Consider the following 20,551-nt stretch of genomic DNA (forward strand, 5'->3'; position numbering starts at 1 on the left):
AAGACATTTATCTTGTGGTAACTTTTGCAGTTCTAACCACTACAACATGTTTTAATGATTGCCTGAGGTAATCTCTTTAGTGATGTTCAGGTAGTGCTGAGGGAGCCTCAGAACCGAGGGCAGAGGGTCTTTGTACCTACTTTGAAGTGGTTTTCAGAAGGCAGATAGTAAAGCGAGGTTATTATCACTACATTATATATTTGTTATGCTGGTATTTGCGTTTCTACGGAAGTTTTAGATTTCCAAAGCAAAGCAAAAAAGGTGGAAATCAGTGCACTCCAGGGAAAGGGGCTGATGAAACCTACAAACACCAATCCACGACTATGTGCTGCATTAAGATAACTTACAGGGGTGTCAGTTAATATCTCCATATTTCAATAACTTTTGCAACCTTGCAAGTATAACCCTCCCCCCTTTTATTTTATTTATTTTTTTTAATTAGTCTCCTTGGGAAGATAACTCGAGGTTTGTTTCAAACTTATGATCAAAAATCAAGCAAAAATACTTGAAATCCTGATTGAAGTCTGAGTGGAAGAAACTGAAAACACTTCCAAAATGCTATAAAAAGTTTAAAAAGACAGCACAGAGCAAGTATGTAGGACATGTAGTGACAGGACAAGAGGAATGGCTTTAAGATGACACAGGGTAGATTAAGATTAGATATTAGGAAGAAGTTCTTCCCTGTAAGGGTGGTGAGGCACTGGCACAGGTTGCCCAGGGAAGCTGTGGCTGCTCCATTCCTGGCAGTGTTCAAGGCCAGGTTGGACAGAGCTTGGAGCAACCTGGTTCAGTGGAAGGTGTCCCTGCCTGTGGCAGAGGGTTGGAACTGGATGGTCTTGAAGGTCCTTTCCCAGACCAGTTCTGTGTGTTGGTCTGGCACCCCCAGGAGGTTTGCATGCAAATGCAAGGTTACATTTTTGAGCAGTAGTTCCAGCCCCACTTTCTTCTTGTGTCCTGCGGTGCAGAGGACCTTGTGGATCAGCTGCAACCATCTGTCTATTCCTGCTTACTACCTCTGGATGCAGCTGAACCCACACTCCATGGCTGACTTTCTACTTCTGCAGATGTTTATATTAATTTCTTCTTGGTTAGTATGGCAAAGAGGAACTGTATATGTAGTGTTATAGGCCCCTGTTATTAATTGGATGTTGTAAAATATGACCCCCGTACTGCATGCTTGCAGGTAGTTGGGTAGTCATGGAGTAAACAAACAAACAAGCCGCAGAGGCAGAGTGGTTTCAGATTCAGCTAAAGAAAACCAGACTGTTCAGTTAGAACGTGTTTAATCATTTCTCTTCAGCTGCTGAAGTGCCAAACCTCCCCTTCCTTTCATCCCCCTCCCAGATACAATCTAATGCGAACGGACAGTGGTGATTAGAGCTTGATGAGGAGATGATTACAATTTGCATGTGAAAAGAGAGTGCTTTCCCTGCCTCTCCTCCCCACAGAGTTTAACTGCAGCTGCCCCATGAGTAAGGTGGAAAATCCCCTGGACCCTCTGCAAATGGAAGACTTGAGACGTTACTGAATATTCAGATGAGCCTCTGTGGCGTTTGGTACTCCCAAATTTTGTAGCCTGTATTCTGACAAGCACTTTGCCATTAAGGTGAAAAGAGGTATGTGCTTATTCTGGGCATTGTGCCATCAGCACTGAATAACCCGGTGATTCATGAGTGATTCAACCCAGTGAATCTGCAGAGTCGAGAGCAGCCTGACAGGCTTTGGAGCCGGTGATCTATGAGCAGTCATAAATTATTCCTGCAGAGATTCATGTAGTTAGGTTTTCATCCCATCCTGCTGTAGTTGGTACTACAGAGTCACAGCCAGATACTCCATCCAGTCGTAATTTTTGCAGCTGAAACCTGTGGTGTCATCAGAGGACTTTCCTCTGAGGCTGCTTTGTCCCAGAGCAAGGTATTTTTCACAGCCTTCCAACATGGCCAGAAAAGTGTGTAGCAGTCCAGTGCTTGTGACTGACCATTCTTATGTGATACACCCTGAAACGGTGGTGGTACAACAATGCCTCCATGTGATAGGCTCCAGAGTTCATCTTTATCATAGAATTAGATAATCCTAGAATGATTTGGGTTGGAAAGGACCTTCAAGTTCATCTAGTTCCAACGCTCTGCCATTGGCAAGGACACCTTCCACTGGACCAGGTTGTTCCAAGCCCTGTCCAACCTGGCCTTGAACGCTGCCAGGAATGGGGCAGCCACAGCTTCTCTGGGCAACCTGTGCCAGTGCCTCACCACCCTCACAGGGAAGAACTTCTCCCTAATATCTAATGTAAACCTCCACCCACTGTCAGTTTAAAGCCACTCCGCCTTGCTGTATCCCTGCCCCTGTCGAAAGCCACTCTCCAGCTTTTTTGTCAGCCCTTTTAGACACTGGAAGCTGCTATAAGGTCTTCCTGGGGGCTTCTTTCCTCCAGGCTGAACAACCCCAGCTCTCCCAGCCTGTTTTCATAGCAGATATGCTCCAGCCTTCTGAGCATCTTCATGGCCTCCTCTGGAATCACTCCATCAGGTCCATGTATGTCTTATGTTGGGGGCCCTGCACTTCTTTCTGAAATGTCATTCTTCATTGTCAGAGGAGGTGAATTGTCAATCAGTGTGAAATGTGGGTGGGCTGAAAACAAGAACTTCCCATAGTTCCCACTGCTTCAGTAAGACAACATTTGTGTTAGTGATAAGTATGGTGAGATTGAGGAATGCTAAGAAAATATTTTGTATGTCTCAGATTTAGAAATTAAAGAGGCTTGTGGTTTACTCAGAAGTTGTTTTGCAAAGTCGGTCTTCTCTTGAAAAGTTCTGCTTATGTATCAGCTTATTAAAGGAATTAATTGTACCAGCTGGGACAGAAATATCTTGCATCCTTCATATGTGTGTATAATTCTCTGGTTTTCTTTAGGAGCAAGCCTTTGATCCATATGAAACCTTGTCCCAGGATATTCTTTCTCCACAATTTCATGAGCATTTTAATAACTTAATGGCAAAACCTGCTGTTGCTCTCCACTTTCAGGTGAGTGCAAATGAGAAATGCTGAATTGCTTTAGGTCTCATATGTCAAAGGTTTAAAATTGTCAGTAATTTTTTACTTACTGAGGACCATATCCTTTAGATTCTGACCTTTCTATCTTGTTATAAGATATTTGAAATCTTGCTTCTTTGTGTAAGAATTGGATATAGTTCTGAGCCATCCATACATCTTTTGCAGTTTTTGTTGTCTTCACATCAGACTCTTTTACTTGAGAATAGAGGGTGACTTCTCAAACCTACCACTTGTATTTCTGATTTGTCTTTTAATGCCAAACATAGGCACCCAGCCACAATCTTTTTATTTTCTTCCATACATATCCCAGGCCTCCCTGTTCAGCATTTAGGCTGGGACTGGCAGCTTTTGTTGAATCACTTATTTAATAGAACTACCCAGCAAGATCAGATGTGATTTCTTAATGTATATTTTTTTGGGGTTATTGCTTTCTTCTGTCAATGTGGCACATGTGTTAAAGGCCACTGTTCAGAGGACTGAGCTTGTGTTCAGAAATGCACTGTGAGAATCTGCTGAGCAAGTGTTCGGTCAGTGGTGCTCCCAGCTAAATCAGTTACAGTAGCTCTTAGTTTGTAGAGTTCACTGGGGCCCATGTCTCTGCAAGCTGAGATTCCTCAGAGCCATTCCTTCAGGGTGAGTGTTTCCTTTTCAGCGATGAGTGCTTAGTAAGCCTGATCATCTCACTCAAATACTGCTTGGTGAATTAAGACAGACCCTTTACCTACCTCCCTAGCAAATTTAAAGCCCCAAGCCCTATTCCACATTAAATTGGTAATCAAGTAATTTGACAGTGAATCTGACCTCCTCTTTGACTCTCCTCACCATAGAAAGGTTTGGGCTTTCCTAGGGATGTGCTTCACATTCCTCCAAGCTGTGGCATGAAGACAGAGGTCCAAGCTCTGGGCCATGGAAATGTATGAGCTGTCTCTAGCCATTGCAGGGAGACACAGCCAGAAGTTTTAAACAGGGGTGTCCTGGGTTCAGCACAGATTGTGGTATGTGAAATAAAAGATGCTTATAAAATGACTTCTGGGTAACTTAGTCCTCTAGCTTCTTGTATTTTCTGTTTCTGGGAAAAAGATGGACCATCCAACTGGTTACCGTTTTAAAGAGACAGATTGTACCAGTACTTGTGGAAGTTAGTGGTGTTTTCAGAGCTATGGGTTCACTGGTGCGTATGCATCAAGATCGAAACGTATTGGCGGAAAAGGCTGCTTGCAGTGCCTGGAAGATGATATTTGGTGTTTACAGGTTCTGTTTGCTTAATATTAGAACATTTATGTGTCTCTGAATCTTATAATGAGTTTCATTAGACAAAAACCTTTTTGCAAACTTACATTGTTCTTGCTTGCTAATAGATGTAAGCATAGTGTAATGTAGAACGGAGGGGGCACTCTGGATGTGTCTAGCACAACCATCTTGCTCGGAGCAGTGCTAACTTGTCTAGTCCTGTTTTGAGTATTTCAGTGTAATAATCATGTTTATTTTCCCTTTTCAGTCTACTGCTGAAGGGTTTAAAGAAGCTGTACGATATGTCCTCCCACGACTCATGCTTATCCCCGTCTATCATTGTTTGCACTACTTTGAGTTATTACAGGTAAATAAGGCAACACTCTTGTTTCCTGCTAAAAACATTTCTTAATGTGGAGAATCTGAGTTTTTAAGTAGGTGATTAGATTTTATTTACTGTTTCTGAATATTGAGAGATACGAAAACATTCATTTGGCACTGGTTAGTATAGGTCTGAAAAGTAACATTGTATTGAAAAATGTTCAAAAGCATCTGTTGTTCCAATATGAACATTTTAAATAACTGTCTTTTATTAAATAAGCCTTTACTGAACTTGAGTTGTAATATAATTTATATTTCCTTGAGTTCTGTATTTTTTGGCCGTTCAGGGGAAAGCTATGCATAATTCAGGTCAGTATTCTCAGGCTCAAGTCACACTCCAGTTGCAGCTCAGCTGATCTTATTTTGGGAGCTGGGGAGGCACTTCCTTTCAGCAGAATCAGAATTATCCATTCTTAATGTTTCACCCATTTGTCCTGAGTCCTAAATGGAAGATATACAGCAGAAAATATAATTTTTATAGCATACCACACTTTTCTCCATATTGCGTAGGAATTCAAATGAGCACTATTATTTTCTTACTTTCTACAAAATGGCACTGATGAAATGTCAGGCTTTATGGAACTCTTGATTCAGATGATAAAAAGTTATTCCTGTAGGACATTATTTCAGGGGTCTAACCCATACAAGTTGTTTAGGTTGGCATCTAGTCCGCATTCATGAGCAGTTTTGCCTAGTGAGGCATTACTTATTTTAGAACAGCCTCTGTTGGTTTGAGCACATATCACTTGCACATACTTTATCGTTATGTGCACTAGCAAGGTGGTTCACATCAGTAGATATTTCCCTTGGGTATAACAACTAAAAGCCAAAAAGTAACTGAGCGTGTATCTTTTTGTTTACAAGCAAATGTTTTTGCTGTGAGTTATGACAAGAGAGGCCAGTGGTCAGCAGAAATTTAACATCTGCGATCTATAATAATCATTCTTGAATTAAAACAAGCAATGTTGCTGTAGAAAATGCAGGATCTTTTAAAAAGCTTTTTAAAATACTTTTTAAAAAGTATTTTTCAAGTAGCTGAGGATACTGTAAAAAAGGTTTGTCCCTTTGTGTTGGGAAAGTTTGTAAAGCTTATAAGAGTAAGTGAATTATTAACTAACTAGGATATACTCAAACAGATGAAATATCCTGTGGCTATAAGCTGGCATTTTGAAAGGGAAACAGAGATTACACTTTTGAGTTGTCTGTGTAAAAAGTGATTGTAGCAGTGTTGTACCAGTGTGCTGTGTGGTCTTCCTTTGCATTTCAAATGATTTACTTGCATAAAGGGAACAAAGGAAACTTTGCAACATAGACGTTTCGTATAATAAAATAGAAAATTTTCCTGAATCTCAAGGCAAAAAATAGCAATTAAGACCAGATGCATAGTTAACATCTGGCACATAGTCCTTTTTTCATTTTCTTTCCAATTTCAGTCTTGTTTTCATTATGTCTGCTGTGATTTTTTCTGTATCTTGATATAGTTAAGTAAAAATAAGGGTGTTTTGTTTTGATCCATGAACGACACATCTCCAGTGTATGGTTTACCAGAATTTTTAGAAAGGTTTGAATCTAAGTGGGCTCAATAGATCTTAAATTTTTAAGCATTTCTATTAATAGTTTAGAAAATACTTAACAAAGCTTAAACACCCCCCCAAACCACAACAAACCAGCCCAAAACAACCGAAATTCTCCACCTGAAAAGAGGTTGTAGTGAGGTGGGGGTTGGTCTCTTTTTCCCAAGTAGCAAGTGACAGGACAAGAGGAAACAGCTTCAAGCTGCTTCAGGGGAGGTTTAGATTAGATATTAGGAACATTTCTTCTCCCAGAGGGTTGTCAAGCACTGGAACAGGCTGCCCAGGGAAGTGGTGGTGGTGGAGTCACCATCCCTCGGGGTAGTGTGGTGCTTAGGGACATGGTTTAGTGGTGGGCTTGGCAGTGCTGGGTTAACATTTGGACTTGATGATCTTACAGGTCTTTTCTAACCTAAACAATTTAAGTGATGCTAATGGTCAGTGAATTTTTCTCTAGATTACTAAACTGTCTCTATTCAGAACAGCAGCTATGCATTGCCATAGATATAGTGTTTGCCTTCATAAAGCTTAAGTTTCTGTAAGGACATCTTCCAAAAGAAAATAAACTGTTCAAAGAACTGAAGCTCATACCTCTCATCATAATATTGATAGGCTCAGGTTACATATGCATGTTCTTAAATATTCTCTTATCTTTGAAGAGTAAAGTCTGGCAGATAGTGCAAAACCGTTTTGTTATTTGTTTGTTTTTAACTTGGAAAATACATCAGCATGCTGCGTGAAAGACTATTAAGCAATGCCTTTTTTAACTGGGGAATTTAGTGGTGAAAATGATTAAATTTGACCTTTATCCACAGTATACAAGATTTCTTAATAGAATTAGAATTCAACTGCAGAGGCTGAGACTTGGCTGTCTCGAATCCTTCTAACTTTGTAAGCATGAGCAGAGCAGAAATCTTAAATACCAGTGTGTAGGGGAAAATGGTAATTACGGAGTGTTTTGTTATGATCACTTTAGGTGCAGGTTTAAAAATTGAATTTTATGTTGTAGTTTGAAAACAAATTTACAGCAGTGATTTTTTAACAAGAAGGGTATTTTTAAGGATAAAGTATTTATTCAACAATATACAATAAACTGATGGTACTGCTTCTCTGTTATCATTGTGCTTGTCTCCAGGAACCTTGGTTGCAAAAGACGTAGCAAAAATGGAAGCAACAGAATATTCAATATTTTCATGAGTTCAGTAGGGAGAGAAGCTAAGATTGAGACTCTTACTTTTACAGAAAGTTACACAAAACCCCTAGTGAATGGGGAGGTAAATAAAATAATGAACGATTTACAGAAGTACAGGCCTCGATGTTTGCTGTTTTGCAAAATACCAAAACTAAAATGAATGAAACTAAAGTATAAAAAAAAACATTTGTAGAGCTTTTCTTGCTGGTGCAAAAACCTGATTTTAGAGCCTCCGATGCAGGATCTGCATCAGAATTTCCTTTTTGCCCAAGCCAGAGGCATAAGGGCTGGATGTCTATCCTTCCTTTTCATGTGACTTGCAGGCCCAAGAATTAGGGATATTGCATGTAACTCACTGTGTTGTTATCAAGCAACCCAAAACATGAAATTCAGCCTTTTGATCTTTTCTGCTGTTACCTGATCATTGACTGACAGAGAAATCCTGGTCAGTATTCTACAGGATCACCATGGCATAGTTTAAGTGAACAGTGGCTTTTATTACTATTTTCTGATAATTTTCTCTACAGTAAATTGAATGGTTAATATTCTCAATTTATCATCACTGGTATTTCAAATACATAAGCAAGACTCACTTTTCCCTCTTCTAAAGATTTACATATCATCTCTTGACTAGCAATCATGGTACACTTTTGCATCTGCTGTTTAATTGGAAAAATGCTTATTAAGAACTGCCATTTGGAAAACCAGATGTTACTTCAGTGATTACAGAGAATGAGATACACTTCAGGTGATCTGCCTGATCTTCAGGAATCTGTGCATCACATTGTAGAAATGGATTAGATTCCTTACAAATAAATGCGTGTGGTTGGTTGGTTTTTTTTTTTTTCCTTTTTAATACAATAAAAGAGCAAAACATGCCATTTGATACCTCTTAACTGCCAAACACAGCTCCATGTGGAAAGGGGATGCAAGAAATTCTTCTCAGCATATTGTGGAGAAAGTATTTTACCAGACTTGGTAGCTTTCCCCGTATTTAGGATTTTGCACTTGTCATCTTTTCACACCGTTTTTATGTCCTTTGCATTTCTGTGGAGGAAAGGTAAGGAGAAGAAGGGTTTCCACAGAGCTAAACGCCTTATTTTTCCCTTCCCTGTACTGTTCCTCAGCTCTTAAACTTCCCAAAAAGTTTTGTCCGTGAAACTTTCATATCTCTAATGTGCAAGATGGAGGTTGTTCGGGCATGTGAAAAATAAAACTTTTAATAATATAAATTACGTTAAGAGAGTGGACCAATGTGGTCAAATCCTGTTCTCTTAATTACTTCTAGAGGAAGCCACATATCCTTGCTGAGGGAACATAGTGGGGAAAGGAAAAGAAGGCTTCTGCCATGCTGAGTGATTGTAAGTAAGATTTCTCTTAAAAGTATGTAGGCAAAGCAGACTTTAGCCAAAACTGCGTGGCATATTGTCTAGATTTTGCCCAATGATCTATTTACTTAAATTTTCTTTAAAAGATTTGTAAGATCTTGAGAATAAAAGGGACTAAAAAGAAAAATCTTCTTTATTTATATTGGTAGTACTTTAGGAGTGATCACCTTAAGGAACCAGAAAGAGGAATTCCCTGAATAGCCTTTGCTCAAAACATACTGCTACAAAGCATATAAAAAGTTTGTTGCATTTCCTCATTCAGGAGGTTTCTGCCTAGTGGTGGTGACCGATCTAGTCTTTATAAAAAGGAAGTAATGTAGATTCTCACTGTCTTTATATTTTGTTATTAGTCACAAATCTTTAATTTCAGAGGGTTTTTTTACTATGTTAGTTTGCACCATGCAAAATTGACATTTCTTCTTGAAACAGATGAGAATTTAGAAGGGTAAGAAGCAAAGAGAGAATCTTGGTCATTCCATGTTTTAAAATTTGCTCTGAAATGTTGAGATTGGCTCATTGAAGGAATACAACATGTAGTTACATAAAGCAGCATTTAATTCTCATCTGTTTCAAGCTTCCAAACTATTTAATAAAATCAGTCGTAAAAACTGGAGATGGTTGAAAAGATAACAGGAAAAACAGTATCTGACAGTTTGTGTTGGCTCTCAGTAAAAGGGGAAAAAGTTATCCTTCTAAACTCCCACCTGCTCTTTCCTACTGAGTATCTACTGACTTTTTCTATCTGACAAGTGTTTTTTAGTACATGTATAGCTAGTTTTGAGTGTCCTTTTTGTAATAATTTTTTATTGCCTTGAAGTCACTGACTTCATTGAGTACTGTAGATAACACTGTGTAGGAGTGTTTGTCAGTCTTCCAGCCTTCTACAAATTAGACAGATCTGAAAGAAAAATGTTTATTCTCTCACAGCAATTGCAGGAATGCAGTGAAGATGAAGAGGATCGAGAGTGCTTAAAGCAGGCCATTACTGCTCTTCTGAATCTGCAGTGCAGCATGGAGCGCATTTACAGCAAACACTCCCCAAGACGTCGGCCTGGGTAACAGTCCACAAAACTACTCTGGTTTCCCAGGGGTGGCAGAGAAGGAGATAAATGATGTGGAAGGAATTACAGTTTTTTTTCTTGTTAGATAATGTGTGTTTATTTCCTTTTCGAGGCATGTCTTTATGCCAATTTTCATTGTAAATGGAGTAGCAGCCCAAAACCTTCATGGTCCACTTCTGTGAATAACATCAGTGTCTTACCCCTTCCCTAGCCAAAGCAGTGCATGTGACCTATTTGGAACAGTAAGCTTGGTTAAGGCATATTTATTACAAAGACATAATGACATAATTAATTTACTTGAGATTTTCGTTTCTTGGGATGGCAAATGTGAAATGTGCCCTTTGTGACCTTCTTTTTTAAATTCATTCAAGGGAGCCAGTCTGTCGCTTCTATCACCGACAAATAAGAAGCAAGCACTTGGCAATCAAGAAAATGAATGAAATCCAGAAAAATATTGATGGCTGGGAAGGCAAAGATATTGGGCAGTGCTGTAACGAATTCATAATGGAAGGCAGCTTGACGAAAATAGGAGCCAAACATGAACGCCACATCTTTCTCTTTGATGGTTTAATGATAAGCTGTAAAACTAATCACGGTCAATCGCGGCTTCCTGGTTACAGCAATGCCGAGTATAGACTGAAAGAAAAAATTGTCATGAGGAAAATACAGATTATTGACAAAGATGACACGTCTGAATATAAACATGCTTTTGAACTGGTGTCTAAAGATGAAAACAGTATACTGTTTGCTGCCAAGTCTGCTGAAGAGAAGAATAACTGGATGGCTGCTTTGATTTCCCTCCAGTATCGCAGTACTCTTGATAGGATGCTTGATTCGGTGTTACTGCAAGAAGAAAATGAACAGCCGCTGAGGTTGCCCAGCCCAAATGTGTATCGTTTTGTAGTGGAGGACTCTGAAGATAACATTGTTTTTGAGGACAACTTGCAAAGCAGGAATGGCATTCCTATCATCAAAGGAGGAACGGTTGTGAAACTAATAGAAAGATTAACGTACCATATGTATGCAGGTATCCTGTTGTACATTTGTTATATATATGTTTTTAAAGGTCATGCTTGTATGGGTGATGAAATTAATCCTTTTATCTCTTGTTAGCTTGGGGATTTTTTTCTCTGTATAGTTAAATGTAAAGTAAGATTTGCAGAAAAAAAACCTCAGTATCTGTTGTTAAATCAACCAGCTTTACTAGAAAAGGTGTAAGAAAATTTGGGGTATGCAAATCCTTCCCCTCCCCTTTCCCCTGTACCCCTCAAAAAAAGTACAGGTGGTCTAATAAGAGCCACTAGTATGTTTCCTGAGACTACCATGGCTAAAGCAGAAGTGCTGTTACAGGCTGTGTGACTTTGGAGGAAGAAAAAGGTTGAAGGTTATATTTATCAGACTTCAACTTGCTGCTTTGTGATGTCCCTTGGTAGAAAAGGATGCAAATCACAATTAGCATTTTTCAGACTTCCCTGTGAAATGCTATCTTAAAACCACAAAAATGAAACCTTGAAGTAGTTACGTGAAGTGCTAACATTGATGAAAATATTGGATCTTAGGTTTGAGGTGAAAAGCACGCACTGAAAGGGAACACAGTGAAGCTGACGGATGCTGGTGGAAGTGGTGTGCAAGTTTTGTAAAACTACTCAAATAGTAAAAAATAATTTCTTTGTGTTTTTTACAAAACTCCCTGGTATATAAGTGATTCTTTTTGTAAAACTGAAGGATAGATAGTGTGGAGCTGTATCTTATATTAAAAAAATCAAAATAGCATTTCCCACCTTGAAGCTCAGTGTTGATGCACCTAGTTGGTATGCAAGTAATCTGCAGTTTTGATGTCTGAGAGTCCCAAGTAATCTGTTTCTAAAATGTGAGGGGTTTTGGTGGCTTGAAAACTTACTTCTTTTGTTGGAAGCACTGTTCCTGAATGAACTGATGTATTCAAATACTAGTTTGATAGCGTAACTTCAGTTTTTATAGTGCAAGTACTTGCCATTTTGCCCTTTGGAATCTTCAATGAAAGCATTGCCTCTTGGGTTTCTGTGTGCCTTTTCCAGTGTTTGGAGCCAAGACTAACAAAATCCTCTCCCTCAGCCTCCACAAGGGCATTTTGATGACTAAGACCATGTGGAGGGAGTCTGAGCAGATCTTGGTGGTGCTTTTTGTTTGTTGTAGGTTTGTGTTAGTTTGAGACATGTCTGAAGCAGGCTTTGCTCCAGAACACAAGATCTGCATTTGCAGAATGATCTCTATCATGTCAAAGAAGTCCCCATTTGATACCAGGATACCATGGGAGGTAGCAGATTCAGAGTTAAACTCTTGAATTTAAATTACGAGCCACTGTTAGCAGCACATTGCTTGTATTTTCTGTTTTATTGAGTGTCATTTACAGAAATAAATTAATTACAAAAACAATATAAAGGAACCTACACAGGTTGGAGAGCAGAGTAGCAGCCCCCATTTTAAGAGAGCTGCAGGTCTTGTCTGCAGAGCAGATTCTACCTGCCTGTTCAGTGATAAGAGGAAGATTCACTTTTAATGTGTCTGAAGTACTGAAGAGTGAATGTGGATGTGACATGGAAGCAGAACAGGCCAGTGCAGGAGTAAAGTGCAAACTCGGCAGCATTATCACTGAATGAGCACGAGTACTTCTAGCTTGCAAGCATGTTCTGTATATGGAGCCCTTAAAGATGTTGAGCAGAGCTCTCCAGGGAATTTAAGCCTTCGTAAAAGCAGTGTATGTCTGAATCTTTTGTGAGCTTATTGGAAGAAATTGGCTGCCCACATGTTTAAGACTGCTGGTGTAAGCTACCTGCACCAAATGCTAACAGATTCAAGGCTATTTAGAGAACAGCAAGAAAAATGAAACTCGCAACAACCCAAAATCCACACTTCTGAGTAAGCATATGCACATGCACTTGTCTAGGCCTAGTTATCCTCTGGTTCAGCATTCATGTGCTCCCAGGCAGCTCTGGAAGCTGCTGCATATGACACAATAGCAGAACACAGTAGCAGTGTCTTGCTGCTGTTACCCTTCTGAGGGGGTCTGCTGCAGGGATGTCAGGATTAGGACTAGATGTTGACCCAGCATAGCTCAATATAAAGTGAGTTGCTTATTTACGGTCAAAGAAACTCACAAGAGAGTGGAATCGAAAGAGATTAAGGGAACAATATTTTCCCTTTACTATTTCTAATATAGCAGAGTGGACCAAATAAAACACGTGGTAGCATGTGGGATAGGCATGTCTCATGCAAACACACCTAAAGCAGCAGTGAGAACAGCAGGAGGGAGGTGTGGTGGCTCGTGGAGATGCAGTGTCTTGAACTGCTGCAGGTATTTGCTTTGTAAGGCCCCTGCTGCTTGTATTTTTGTTACTGTGGAGGGTAGTTGTGTGCTGCAGTGTGTGGCTGGGGCGGGTGTGCATTCCCTGCTGCTGGAGGTTTTTTAAGAACAGGTAAGACACATGTCTTGTCAGGGTTCTATTGGTATTTTTTATGTCAGGAGAGTAGGCAGCCTGCCATGTTTTCTTTGTCTTTCTAAAACCATGGAATAGCTGCATATTCAGAGAATGGAAGTCATTCCATGTGCCTGGATTGAGACACAGTTTTTGAGAGAACATGGTATGTGCAGTTGAACACTTTTACAGGGGAAATGCATCAAAGAATTAACTAAAAATTTCACCAGCAGTATGATTTCAGGGTGGGATTTTTTGAGCTTACAGTGCTTAACTTACAGCCTTAGTGTATTTTCTACACTTTAAACTTCTTCTGAGAGTGTGTGTGTATTTTATTCCTGATAATTTGCAATCTGATTAAAAAAAACAGTAATTTTCTCATATCTTTACAGATCCTAATTTTGTACGTACTTTCCTTACCACCTACCGCTCCTTTTGCAAGCCCCAGGAGCTGCTGAGTTTACTGATTGAAAGGTAAGTAGCAATCATCCTTTCTGAAGATACCGAAAGGGTTTGTGTATTTACCTGCTCCTTTTCTTCTCAGGCTCTCAGTGCCATGTGGCATGTGTTTTAGTGAAGTTTGTAAACCAGCAACTTTTAAACTAGGATACAGCAGCACAAGTTTTTAATGGAAGCCTTTTCTTCCCAGTTTGCTAAATGGGTTACCTGAATGAAGTATTAGCTAGAGTGCTTGGGGTGCCTCAGCTGTGGGGTGGTAATGTTTTGAACTGCTTAACTTGATTGTGAGAGTGTATTCAAGTATGCTTAAGTCCTGATGCAAATAAGAACAAAAATGGCCTAAGCAGTTTGTTTGAAAGGCACAGACTCAATGTAAACAACATTTTAATACACTGTGATAAAGCTGCTCTTAAGCTTTCTTCTAATCTTCACTTAATCAAACTAGCAGGTAGTTAAAAACCTTATATCCTCGTCTAGACATCTTGTGATGATGAGGGAACTAGTGAATTATCAGGGTGAGAGCTGGGTGTGTTAGCAGTACATAGCTAGGGGAGGAGGGAATTCCAGGCAAGCTGGATATCAGATGAGTTGCTTGCGTTTCACCACGCTATTTTATTATTTTTTTTAAATGCAGGTGCTCTTCATGTCCTATATAAAGGGTTTGTGTTTTACCTTAATTGCCATCAGTTTTTTGGTGCTTTTATTTGTAGGTTTGAAATTCCAGAGCCCGAGCCTACTGAAGCAGACAGGCTGGCTATCGAGAAGGGGGAGCAGCCCATCAGCGCAGACCTTAAACGGTTTCGCAAGGAATACGTCCAGCCAGTACAACTCAGGTTTATTTGCTTTGACATTTTTTCTGTTAAAACCAGATTTTAGTTCACTGATTATATGGTGATCCTGGAGACAGTAATCTCTTTTGGAGACTGCTGTGCTGTCAAGTAGGGACTTATCACTGTCTGCAACCAGACTAATATTCCAAATCATGTACTGATTAGTCATACTGACTTCTGTTGTTGTTGTAAGTATACTTTGGTTCTCTGCCGCTCACAGCTGTGATTACCACCCCCAAGAACGCTGTATGGCTGCGATGTAAAGCAGGTGTGGGTGAGAGATATATAACTGAAAGTGTTTCTGACTGCATTTTGAATGTTCCTTGTTAACAGCTCCCATGAAGATAGTTTCTCTTTTTCCATTTTTTTCAGTCCTGCTGATATTTTACTCCCTTTCCCAGCCCAGTTTGATATATTTGTACACACGGACACTCTTGTCTGTACCGCACAGTACAATGGGCTGCAGTGAATCTTCAAGGTTTTGCTGACCAGTTGAGAGAGAGAGAGAACAATTAAGAGTTTCTTGCATGAATGAGGCTAATTGTTTCCCTAACAGGGGATCAGGTCAGGAAGAGACACAGATCATGACCAGTATTTCTTAGAACAGCTTACATTCACTCAACAGTTTTTATTAGTAACATGAAGATGTTACTACTAATGGCAGATAACTGTGCACAGTACCCACAGTTATTCCATTACCACACAAAATCTTTTGTAGTTACCTGTTTGGAGCAACAGCAGCTTACTCAATGTGAAGGATTGTACTGACATGTCAGTACCTTCAAGGCAGGTGTTCAGTCACTTAGACGTGGACCTCACTTGGAGTACTGTGTACAGTTCTGGTGTCCTCAACATAAAAAGAACATGGAACTGTTGGAACAAGTCCAGAGGAGAGCCATGAGGATGATCAGGGGACTGAAGCACCTCCTGTATGAAGATAGGCTGAGAAAGTTGGGGCTGTTCAGCCTGGAGAAGAGAAGGCTGCGTGGAGACCTCATAGCAGCCTTCCAGTATCTGAAGGGGGCCTATAAGGATGCTGGAGAGGGACTCTTCATTAGGGACTGTAGTGGTAGGACAAGGGGTAACGGGTTAAATCTTAAACAGGGGAAGTTTAGATTAGGAGGAAGTTCTCTGCTGTAAGGGTGGTGAGGCACTGGAATGGGTTGCCCAGGGAAGTTGTGAATGCTCCATCCCTGGCGGTGTTCAAGGCCAGGTTGGACAGAGCCTTGGGTGACATGGTTTAGTGTGAGGTTTCCCTGCCCATGGCAGGGGGGTTGGATCTAGATGATCTTAAGGTCCTTTCCAACCCTAACTATTCTATGATTCTGTCCCATTTTCATCAGGTACCTGTGTGCATATATATATATATATATATACACACACATATATATGTATATTTTTAAAAATATACAAGTATGTATAATTAGTAACTACTAATACTGTAGATTTTGTTGATATATAGCAGCCGTCACCACATTCTTGGATGTGGTCCAAGTTATACAACCTCAGTGTAACCTTGATACTTGTGTGTGCTCATGGCCTTGTACAGATTTATCAGGCCCTTAGTGTTCTCAGTTTATCAGCAGCTCCTGTGAGTTCAGTAGGACCACTGGTCTCCACAGTTATCAGGCTGGGAGAGCTTTACACGCTGCCTCTCAGCGTGTACTTTTCCTGGTTTCAGCTTGCTGTTTTCCAGTATCTGTTTCTGTATCCATCCACATAAGTGCCTATAGAGCCCCTTCATAGAAACTCAACATGGAATGGGCTTTTGTGGCATAACTGGCTCAAGAGTTGTTGTATTGCTTTTGTTGCTATATTTTACAGCCTCATCTACTAATTAGGCTTGAAGTTGCTTGGGGGTCTCCTCACAGTGCCTCTCTGTGTGCTACAAATCTTTGTGCAGCACTGCTGGCTGCCATAGCTAAGTAGGACAAATGGTTACCAATGAATGAAACCTGTAGAAAAGCTTGAGATGGCAATTAGCCATGTTTCTTGCTATTAATTTCCAAAAGCAGTTTAGCACTTTTGCCTTTGTATGTTATCTTTGAGCTGTTTGAAATCTGTGCCATGCTCCAAAGTTTCCAGGTTTCTTTGGGTTTGGTTCCTGGTTTGTACTCCTTATCATGACAGCTCCTCTTTGCTGTCTAATCCATGCTGTGGTTGGTGAGCTGAGTCCCCTAATGCCTGCTTGATGAGACCTGTGGTTTAAAGCTGGTATTTAACACACCCCCTTCTGTGGCTTACAGTTAATATTGAATTTAGGAAATACTATGTGTTTCTGGTAGCTGGAAACTCTTAACTGTCTTACAGTTGAAAATAAGTGTATTGAAAATGAGTGTCTGAAAAATAAGTGTCTGAATTTGATCTGGCAGGTTGATATGCCCAGCTTTTTGTAAATTCCAGTATTATTAATATCATTGACCCCTCCTTCAGAGAGATCTGAGGTTTGGGAAGAAGGTGGAGAACATCAAGATACTCATCCCTCCCTCCTTTCACTCCTAAGCACTTACTCCTCATCTTGTAGAAAATGCTGTAGACGTGCTCTGCAGTGCACAGGTATTGAAATGGTAATGTCTTTGCCTGGATTAAATACATGTGAGTTCATGAGAAAGAGGAGGAGCTAAGCTGGAAATGCAGTCAGCAGAACTGGGCAATCTTTACTGCTTTTGCAGTATTGCTGCCATGGTATTGCAAAGGCAAAGACTGATTAGATAGGATTCTGCATTACTGTTACTGCAGACTTGGTTCAAAACGTCACACCTTCGACAGTTACAAGCTGCCGTTGATTTCCAGCCTAAATGATCTGTTTGGGTAGCTGTTCTCTTCATGGGATAAACCTTATTCTTTAAGTTATGTACTGGGAAGAGGAAAACTATTTAACTTCTCCATGTATCCACATAAAGCACCCTTTATTTGACAAAGCTAAACCAGAAGCTTCTCTACTGTTCTGACTCACAGCAATTACAGATCAGTTTTCTGCCCTGCCCCGCTCAGATGTTCTTGTCCGTGATCTACAGGGCTGAGCCACCAAAAGTAATAGTCTGATACACAGTTATCCCTGGTTAACTTAATATCCTAAGCTGCAAAGACTAGAGGAGTTCAGCAGCACTTGACTTACAGCTGAGCCACTTCTGCAAAGGCAATGGGGCAGGAGTAACCACATGTCACTGTAACCATCTCCTCTGCTGAGTCTGAGGGCTCTCCGTTAGTCCCATCACCCTGTCCCACCTGTTGAACTGGCACAGGGAAGATCTGTTGTACTAGCTGATGTTGGAGATTTTTGCTCACTCTCCAGGTAAAGTGATATGGTGCACCCTGATCAGTCAAAGTTTTGAGGTATAAGCTCAACTTGTTTACCTGAAGAAGAGCCGAAACAGGTTTTTATTCTGCTACATCCTAAGCAAAGAAGGCAGAAGAGCAGTTGTAGTTCACTTTTACAGGCTTGTATATTAGTGGTCTGTTAAGAAAATAGAGAAAAATCAAGAGAAAGTTTAGTATTATCTTTAAAGGAAGTACTGAATCTAGCATGGCTGTTCGTGTAATTAAAAGTTGTAAAAGTGGATCAGTATACTTGCAACAACTTCTAAGCTGAAATTTGTGTATAGGAAAGAAACAAATACAGATTGTTTCTTACCAAATGGGAAAACCTAGTTAGCTTTTTTTAGCTAAAAAAAAAAAAATCTTTAAATTATATTAGAATAACAGTTTTATCTGATTTGGTATGTTTTTCCTTTTCTGAAACCACCTCAACACTAGCATTCTTTATGTAAGATTTACAAAAACCCACCAAACTCTCTCTCTATATATAAATATAAATATTATGTATATATAGCATAAGTATATGCTAAGACTAGAAAATGAGGTTTTAATTACATGGGGACATCTGTGGTCATTAATGCCATGCTTAGTCTTTGTTCTGCCCCTTTGTCCATATGTATTTTTGTAGTCATCAAAAACTGTCAATCTGTACAGTCAATCTGTAACTGAGCTTTTGTAGAATTGTGTTTCATTTGGTGTTTATATGGGATGAGCCTTGGAAGTCCTTAAAAACAAACATAATTGTTTTTTTTTTCTCTCTCCTTCCTCAGAATATTGAATGTTTTTCGTCACTGGGTAGAGCACCATTTTTATGATTTTGAAAGAGATCTGGAGCTACTAGAGAGATTGGAGACATTCATTTCCAGTGTAAGAGGTATGGTAATTGGTGGTCCCCTTGGTCTTCCACATTTCGGCACAATCTGGTGGTCTAATCCTGACAGCTTTTAGGCATGAGAATATCTTTGCACACATGAGTAATTGTAATGGGTTTAATTGAGCTGTTTATGAGACTCTCCTTTACATAAGCAAGCTTTTGCCTGGAGCCTAAACAGCTACCAAAAATTACTTCAAGCATTATGATATTTACTTCTGGACAGTAATGTTCATCCTTGTCTGACTGTAATTCAGACTGTCACCTCCCTCCTCCCTGTGTTGTATTTGTAGAGAATTCCTTCCCTGTTGATTACTGAGACTAGGGTTTTTTCCAGCTAGTTCTCCCATTTATTGAAACTTCCAGCTGAAAATCATTATCCTTTTAGGATATGATCCTTGACCTGTTTGGTGTCACTTCCTCTGGAGCAATCCCTTACAAACTAGCAGTTGTTTTTTTTCAGCCTATGTGGAGGGCAACAGTGTTAGTATGTCAGTTTGAATCATTGTCCTGGCAAAGCTAGACTTTACTTTTCAGATAGGCAGACCTGGGCAATATAATTCTGAGACAAACTTAAAGAACAGTAGTTTATCTTCTGCCAAGGTCTCTCTGCTAACCATTGCTGACCTTAGGGGAATAAGGTCCTACACCTGGGTCAGAGCAATCCCAAGCACAGCCACAGGTTGGGCAGAGAAGAGATTCAGAGCAGCCCGGCAGAGAAGGACTTGGGGGTGCTGGTCGATGAGAAAATGAACATGAGCTGGCTTCAGTGTGTGCTTGCAGCCCAGAAAGCTGCAAGCTTTCATTTGCCCAAAATACACCAAAACCGTATCCTGGGCTGCATCAAAAGGGGCATGACCAGCAGGTTGAAGGAGGTGATTCTGCACCTCCACTCTGCTCTCATGAGACCTCACTTGGAGTATTGTGTGCAGTTCTGGTGTCCTCAACATAAAAAGGACATGGAACTGTTGGAACAAGTCCAGAGGAGGGCCACGAGGATGATCAGGGGACTGGAGCACCTCCTGTATGAAGACAGGCTGAGAAAGTTGGGGCTGTTCAGCCTGGGGAAGAGAAGGCTGTGTGGTGACCTCATAGCAGCCTTCCAGTATCTGAAGGGGGCCTACAGGGATGCTGGGGAGGGACTATTCGTTAGGGACTGTAGTGACAGGACAAGGGGTAAAGGGTTAAAACTTAAACAGGGGAAGTTTAGATTGGATATAAGGAAGAAATTCTTTACTGTAAGGGTGGTGAGGCACTGGAATGGGTTGCCCAGGGAAGTTGTGAATGCTCCATCCCCGGTGGTGTTCAAGGCCGGGTTGGACGAAGCCTTGGGTGACATGGTTTAGTGTGAGGTTTCCCTGCCCATGGCAGGGGGGTTGGATCTAGATGATCTCAAGGTCCTTTCCAATTCTAACTATTCTATGATTCTATGATTCAGTTTTGGTGAGTCTCTGAAAAAGTCTTGAACTGCTTCAGGTGCTTCCTGTCTTGCCCACTATTTTGTCTACTGTAAATGTTGGTTGGACTGGTATTGTAAACATGTATTTCTCCAGCCTTTTTGTTCTGCAGTGCACTAGGACAGCATGTTGAAAAGTTCTCACTTGAAGCTTGTTTACTTTTTTAGTAGTTCTTCTGTAAGTAGGTGAAGCTAGCAATCAAAGTGGAGACAGTTGCAGCTGAAGGGAAAAAGTAAAATATAGTGGGTATATGGTCACTTTTTCCCACACCAAAACTGCCAGTAGAT

General features: G+C 40.3%; 1 protein-coding gene across 1 annotated transcript in view; it reads left to right on the plus strand.

Moving 5' to 3' along the window:
• Positions 1 to 20,551, plus strand: part of SOS2 (SOS Ras/Rho guanine nucleotide exchange factor 2) — a 57,634-nt gene that overhangs the window by 24,292 nt on the left and 12,791 nt on the right. Inside the window, exons 7-13 of the mRNA XM_062635592.1 lie at positions 2,911 to 3,021; positions 4,550 to 4,648; positions 9,741 to 9,868; positions 10,246 to 10,901; positions 13,722 to 13,803; positions 14,499 to 14,621; positions 18,707 to 18,810. Of these exons, the coding sequence (XP_062491576.1) occupies positions 2,911 to 3,021; positions 4,550 to 4,648; positions 9,741 to 9,868; positions 10,246 to 10,901; positions 13,722 to 13,803; positions 14,499 to 14,621; positions 18,707 to 18,810 (1,303 nt within the window). The remainder of the gene's footprint in view (positions 1 to 2,910; positions 3,022 to 4,549; positions 4,649 to 9,740; positions 9,869 to 10,245; positions 10,902 to 13,721; positions 13,804 to 14,498; positions 14,622 to 18,706; positions 18,811 to 20,551) is intronic.

This window comes from Pezoporus occidentalis, unplaced genomic scaffold (genome assembly GCF_034315485.1).
Source record: "Pezoporus occidentalis ecotype Australia unplaced genomic scaffold, CSIRO_AGI_Poc_V1 ctg46, whole genome shotgun sequence".
NCBI lineage: Eukaryota > Metazoa > Chordata > Aves > Psittaciformes > Psittacidae > Pezoporus > Pezoporus occidentalis.